Here is a 7,249-nt window from a genome sequence, read left to right as displayed (position 1 = left end):
AGGCCACAGAGCCGGGCAGTATTGCGGGCGGGCGGGAGCGGTGCCGCGAAGGGGCACCGCGTGTAGGAGCTGCCCCGAGTATGCGAAGGCGCCTCAGCAGCGCGGCTAGGGCCGAGCTCCTGCCCGCCAGTGGAGGCGGGTGGCATCTGAGCCGATCTTTCAGGGATAGGTGCCAGGAGACGTTTGGGTTCCACAGGGTTAGCGCATTCAGTCGCCAAGACACGCGGATCCTGTGCTTAGGTAGTTTCAACCCTGCAGCACCTCCCTTAATGAGAGCTTGGATCCGAGAGGCGCTGCAGATTTGGGCTGAGGTATTCCAGGGCAGCGTATCCACTGTTTAGAGTGGTAATAGACCAGTGCAGTGCAAACTGCGACTAACAAAGCACTGTGTTCTGGAAGACGTCCTGGTGGGAGCAGGGGGAAATGTACTCTCATCCTTTCAACACAGGACAGGATGTTTAATAAATAGAAATTAAAACAATAAAATACTGCTCTGCTAACTCTGGATTTTTTTCTTTGACAGCCAGTAGAAATAGATATGATTGTAGGAAAAGACCGAGAGGGTTTTTTCACCAACGGTCTGACCCTTGGTGCAAAGAAGTGCTCTGTGATCAGAGATAGCCTGTATGTTGACGGTGACTGCACAATGGACATCAGGACAAAGAGTCAAGGTGGTGAGCCAACGTACAATGTTGCTGTAGGCAGAGCTGGCCGAGGTAAGCATGATTTTCTTCACTCTCGGCTCACTTAATTAAGAATGTAACCCTAAGCATAGGCTTCAGCTATTAAGAAAACCAGGCTCCTGCATTTAACGGTTAATTTCGGAAGTGATGCAAGGGGAGTGGATGGCAGTGGCCTGGCTGGCTGGCTAGGTCTCTGCCTAGGAATCATACTTGACCCTATTCCCACGTGGGCGGTAGGCTGGGAAGCGGTTAACTGGATCCCTGGCAAGCAGGGAAGAGCAAGCTACAGCTTGAAGTAAGCTTATCAGGTATAAGGTAGCTTGGTATCTAAAGCTTATGGTAGGGATCCAGTAGTGATCAGTAGTGAAACTAACTAACTCTTACGCTGTAAACTTCTGAACAGAAGGTTTATTCTGCAAAGATGTAAATTCCTTGTGAGAGCCACTCCTACTCACCTCTTAACAAGTTCTACACTAACTCTTCTTGCATTCCTATTGAGCTGCCTGAAGTCTGTCTATCAGCTAAAGGCCCGTCCAATTTGGTATCTAGAAACTTGCTTTATGCTAGTGTACCAACTCCTTGTGCTCCTCACTTAACTTCTAGTGAAACTATCATGGGGAAGGCACCAGATTTGGATATAAAAACATGCCTCAAAATAAATACTGGCTATGAGTAGCAGGCCTTTGTGTTCGAAAATACCTGGCCTAGCATTTTTTGGCTTGTTATGGAGCAAATTGCTGAGCAGGTTACTTTTGCTTATGTTTATAAAACCAAAACTAGAGTAAAATTTCTCTGTAGGCTAAAGCTGTTGGCAACAATACCAGAAGCATGTTTATAGTACTGAAGTGAAATAAGCAGAGTTATGGCTCTGCTGCTGGTTGTGAAATGCCAAAGAACTATTTGTCTTAAGCTTTCTGTGAGGGAATTGCTATGGAGATGTACAGTCACCTGTAGGTAGGCTGACTGCAGTATTTCCAGTTACAGTATTCCTAGCTTGGGAAACAACTGTGCTTGTGGAAGCACAGTGCTTATTGTGTCTGTGTACCTGCTGGTGACATCTGCTGGCAACTCGCAAGTAGTGGTTACTGACTGAGGAGCCTTTGGATGTTCTTGTCCAATAGACAACTGGGATGCTTCACCAAAATTGTGGGAATAGAGAGAGGGTCAGCAATGAAATCTTCCCTGTGTTTTGTCTTACGCAAAAAGCATGTTTTCTAGTTGCACGGTTGTGTGAAAAGTCTTAGCTCTCTGACCCCATGGATTTTTTACTAGTCTTGAGGCAGTTACTCTGTTTTTCACATCAGTAGTGACCACTACAGATAAGAATGTAAGAATACTTCTGCTCTTCAGTCGCACTTCTTTCTTCCCCTTGTTTTTTAAGATGCAGCTGGGTTTCCTTGCTGTGTGATGGCGGATGGTGCTGATGGCAGAGAGGCACTTGTGATGCTTTTTTGAGATACTTGGTTGCATTTTTCTTAGCATTGAACTCATACGACTTACATAGTCACATAATATTCCTGAGGATAACTCATGCCTTCCCTCAGCCCTGTCTACATCTGTATTTTTACAAAACTCCTGTTAAACTAGCTTAATAGCAAAATACTAAATCTTGAATTTGAGTGTGTTTATTGCACTGCCTAAAACATGCATTATTTACTTGTCTAACACACTCTTTTTAAAACTTTTTTCTTTTCTCTTTCAGTCTTGGTCTTTGTAATGGGCAAAGAAGGGGTCCATGGAGGCGGATTGAATAAGAAGGCATACTCAATGGCAAAATACTTGAGAGACTCTGGGTTCTAGTTGCTAGGCAGACTGTTAAGTATTAGGGGAAGATTGCTATTAAACTTTCCTGGCGGTGAGCTTTAAACCTTACATTCTGGAAACTTTATTAGCAATGCAGGGTGATGGGGTATGAACCTGTGTCTCCTTTGTATCCCTTTGTTGGTGGGGAAAGCTGTTATTTTTTCTTCTGGGGTTTTTTTTTTTTTTTTCCTTTAATTCTGTTCATTTCTGTTTTGTTTCCTTGTGTACTCCAGCATTGGTTATAGTCATGGGAAAGGAAGGTGTCCATGGAGGGACACTCAACAAGAAAGCATATGAACTGGCTTTATACCTGAGGAGGTCTGACGTCTAAGCAGCCTCTCCCCATCCACCTAGCAACTCTCTTCATCACCATCCAGTTGTGTTCAGTGCTACCAGACTGTAGATGGTAGTTCGTGTTTTTTTGTTTACCCGTTTCCTAATGTCATAATTCCAGTTACCCTTTGTTCATTTATATGTTAACCACTGTATGTAACCAAGTCCCATATCTGGCACCATTACTGCACCACAAAGATGATATGCATGATACCTTGAAAAACTCTTGGGAGGGTAATATGCCAAGTGTAGGCTTTGCTTTGTCTTAGCAGTTAGTGTGATATTGATGACTAAAACAACTTAAATACTAAACAAGGTGCCGATTGTACAATCTAATTTGATCAATGCCTCTTCAGCATGTTGAGCAATTACACAGCTCACTAGTCTTCCTTTCACAGAGCATTGTTGGGAGGAAAAAAGTGCATGCATATCTTTACTTCTGTCCCTCTTTGTCTTTTTTATTCCACATTTGTTTGCTCACACCCATTTTTATAGTGCCTGGTTTGTTTAACCAAGTTGCGACTCAAAAGCTATTAACATTCTACTAGTTTTGTTGTTGCACTTCACTGTAGGCTTAAGTCTTTTTATTTTTTCGTCATGATGTCTGAAGCTTGTACTGCTTAACAAGTGCAATCACAAAACTATGAAAGGGTACAGATGCACTTCCTCCCATGACCTTAAAGCCACCATCCCAGACGAATCCCCACAGACATTCCATCGTTGCAATAGCTCAGGCACTTTTTTTTTTTTTTTTTTTTTTTTTTTTTTTTGCCAGCTCCTGTTCTGTAGTTGAATTGTAAAAGGCTGCCATTATGGACATTAGATAGCCCAACATAACCATCTGGAGTGTGTCTGGTTTCAGTTTTTCATAGGACCAATTTTAATTTGCAGCTTGGGGGTTGTGCTTTGTTTTTGGGTTTTTTTTTTTTTTGGGTCACTTTTGTTTTTTAATATGAAACTGCAATGTCATTGTGGAAAACTGCCACCTTTAGCTACACCAGGCACTCTGACTGACTCCAGTCTTTCTGCCAGATCACTCACTGGTAAAGAGTTTTGCTGCTCTGAAGCCAGTGTTTGGATGAAGGTTGGTAGTTTGAAAGCTAAACTGTCAAAATGATGCCATTTCAAATTTTAAATCTTCATTTGGCCTGTCACACCCTTGCTGCAGAAATGGAGTGAACTGCCATGTGCACTAGTCATCTGAAATGTCTGTAACCAAACTCTCAGTTCAGACATGGTACTAACTTGTATGTCCATTTAAAGAGAACTGCAGAACTCTGTATACAAAAGAATAAATGGGAGATGGTATTGGTTGGAATAACTGACTTGGCTGTCTTGTGATGAATTTTTTACTATGTATTCTGTGCCATACTATTGTTAAAAAAAAAAAAGAAAAAAAGAACTGTTGCTATTGTGAGATGGATTTTAACTGACTATGAGGGTTTCTTTCGAATGGCACTACTGTAGGGACATTCTAGTCTTTGCTTCTATTGTTGGACCTTGTGGATAATGTACAGATTTAAACAGATTCTTGTTGCTGATTTGTCCATTTCTTTCCCTGCACTTTGTTACATCTGGGATACAGTCTAACTCATCTGATTTAATATGCATTTCAAAAAATGCCATAACTATTAAAAACACCTTGTTTACAGACAGATGAAATAAATTTATTCCAACCAAACAAAATCAGACTGTTGGTAATTTTTCCCCTCCTAACAGGAATCCTCTGAGGCCCTTTCCTCACTGCATGGCTGACTACACTAATACTAGATGTAAGTGCAGTTTTGAGTTTTGTAAGACAGCAATAGTATGGTAATACTGCTTTAGTCAAAGGCCAGGCCCTCTCTGGAGTAAATCATCTTAAATGAGATGACGTCACTGAACTCCACGTTTATCTGACTCAGTAGAGTTAAAGGGTTCCCCTGCCACATGGGTACCTAATGCACAACCCCTGGAACAAGAGCTAGAGGAGATCTTTGCCACATTATCTACTTATTAGGATATGTGGCAGTCTAAATAGGGTCATCTCTGCACAGGGTGACATGCTCCCCTCAGAAAGGACAGTTAAGGTCTCACTCCAAAGTAATTCTGCCTGGTTTTGGCACTTCTGCCGCCCAAGAGAAAACGGGCCCTGTGAACTAATGGCACTGGTGAGATGCAATAGTGAACAATGGGAGCTTAGGGGCTGGGAAAGAAAGAAAAGCCCAAACCACAGGAGGTTAGCTAAGGCTGTGCTTTCCTGGGTCCTGGAAATGACTGTTAAAATGCCTTTGTTCTCCCCTACCTCTTAATCTTCAGTGTTAATGTTGCACCTGCTCTTTTGCTTGCCACTAGATCCCAACCTAACTAAAACCTTTGTATACAAAAGATCTTACCTTCTCCAACTACTCCAGTTGTCTGGTGTCCAAACTTGCTTTCCAGCTCTTAGGGCTAAAGTTAGAACAGATTAGAAAAAGCCCATAGCACTAAGCAAGTTTGCTTTTAGTAGTAACTAGTACAGAGGATGCAAACCTTTCACTTCTCTCATTAAATAAATGTGTGTGAATCCTTGTTTTGCTCTGTACCTAAACTGTCTATACCCAATTTAACCCAACTCACATCCTGACTGCAGAACTATTACTTTTCTTTTTCCTCTGGGAGGAGGATCAGTCCCTAAAACTTTTTTTTGGAATAAGGCCATAGCTGGAATTAACTGTAATGGCATCTCAGAGGCAGGAATAGCCATCATCAGAGCACACCAAATTCCTTATTTATCTTAACACTGTTCCCTTCTGATCAGTCCCCCTCTCCTGAGCAGATGTCTGTATATCATCTGTATACTTTTTCTTGGTAATAATTAGGTGCTGTTCAAATTCCTTTTCCAAATGTGTTTGTTGTAGAATTTCCACAGCAGAATGGTGTCTGTGTACCGAGTTTGCTAGGGTCTGTGTAAAGTACCTTCCTTGAATAACCTTGACTCGATAAAGTTCACATTTCTGTATCAACAGACAATTTAAATAGAAGGTTATTTTCCTCTGCTAAAGGTCTGAACACTAAATCATGACCTAGGTCATAAATTTGCATTAGTATTTTCCTTGAAGAAGTTACGAGAAGAGAGAAAGTGAAATGCTTTGGCTCAGACATTGCAAAGTTCCACATAACTGTTTTTTCTGCTGAATCCAAGCCCTGTGCAGTCCTGCGCACCTATCATCCTCCTTTTGTGATGGCAGGATCACACCGCTTAGCTTTGGGGTACCTGGAATACAATTAAAAATAAACACATGCACTGATAACATCTGAACAGTAGGAATCCATTTTAAGAAAACATCTTTCAGCTTAGTAAGTTTTCAGAAGTAAGTTTTCACATTGGGACTTAACTAGGCATACATAAGCTGAAAGTGGAATTTTACATAGTGAAAATATAGTAATACATTGTTTGTCATTAACCCCACGGATTGCTGGTGGCAGTGGTTTGAAGATGAGTCATTCTTTCATTATTATCCCTTTTCCATGCCTCGTTCTGCAAAATAAACTTTCTCTGCTCTTAGCCAGTCCCAGAGAATTGATTTTCTTTGCCAGGTTGAAGCAAGGAGAGTGTTGCTGCTTGGTGTGTTAAGTCAGAAATAACAAATGGAAACCCCTCACCTGTACTCGCCGCAGTGCAGGATTCAGTGTTCTCTGATGTCCAGAACACAGGCTCACAGACTGTAGCTCTACAGGTGTCAGCAGGTGGGCAGGAAATACTAACAGCACCCTGGTCTTTCTTCCCTCTCCCACACACAAAATACGCATACAGACCCAGACTGACTCAAACTTCTGACTAAAAGTGAACAACAGTGAAGGTTTTCTGTGTAATTTAGTCCTCCTGCACCTTGTGCTGTGATAACACAGCAAAGTGTAGGCTGCTGCTTACCAAGGGATCTTAATAGTTGCATGTTCTGGACCTTTAAAAATACTTTAACCTTAGAAATAAAAATAGAAGACTACACCATGAACGTAAGTAATGCAAAAGTTCAATAAATTCCTTTTGATACTTAAAGTGGAAAACATGTTTATTAACATTCTTTCAAGCTTTCCTTATTCAAGGCCATATAAAAATCTCTGCATTTTGAGTATACGTGTGTTTTTACTTTCTACATAGTTACAGAGGTATTATATAGCATTTACTTTTTTCATGATACACTGGTAAGTACTGAGTTCTGTTAAACAGTTATAAGCACTTGTTTTCAAATCAGGTATTCAAAAAGAACCATTTTTTTTTCTTTATATACATAGTTTAGCAGACTAATGCAGCATAAAATGCTCTTTAGTAAGAGGTATATGAGTTGAGGATCAATAGAATACTTACCTAAAATTATTTTTTGATGTGGAACAAAACCTCCGTTTTGGCCAGCCCCTTTTCTTCTCCCTCTCCTCACCCCCAACCCCCCCACAATCCCACATCATCACTG

General features: G+C 41.2%; 1 protein-coding gene across 1 annotated transcript; it reads left to right on the top strand.

The window, feature by feature from the left end:
* The first annotated feature begins 80 nt into the window (after positions 1-80).
* PFN2 (profilin 2) lies at positions 81-4,505 on the top strand. Its single transcript, XM_010013211.1, has 3 exons — positions 81-311; positions 524-716; positions 2,386-4,505. The coding sequence occupies exons 1-3, from the start codon at positions 81-83 to the stop codon at positions 2,481-2,483; spliced, it is 522 nt and encodes a 173-aa protein (XP_010011513.1). The 3' UTR covers positions 2,484-4,505.
* Positions 4,506-7,249: the final 2,744 nt, after the last annotated feature.

Source organism: Nestor notabilis, unplaced genomic scaffold (assembly GCF_000696875.1).
Source record: "Nestor notabilis isolate BGI_N333 unplaced genomic scaffold, ASM69687v1 scaffold1294, whole genome shotgun sequence".
Taxonomy (NCBI): Eukaryota; Metazoa; Chordata; class Aves; order Psittaciformes; family Psittacidae; genus Nestor; species Nestor notabilis.
The sequence above is the reverse complement of the archived record's forward strand: the minus strand, read 5'-3'. Positions and strand labels throughout refer to the sequence as shown.

Bases quoted from the DNA above. Each gene is read 5' to 3' on its own strand.
- PFN2 (XM_010013211.1), top strand. From the start codon at position 81: ATGCGAAGGCGCCTCAGCAGCGCGGCTAGGGCCGAGCTCCTGCCCGCC. The intron at 312-523 runs GTATTCCAGGGC...TTTCTTTGACAG, and splicing joins CGCTGCAGATTTGGGCTGAG to CCAGTAGAAATAGATATGAT. The intron at 717-2,385 runs GTAAGCATGATT...TTTCTCTTTCAG, and splicing joins TGTAGGCAGAGCTGGCCGAG to TCTTGGTCTTTGTAATGGGC.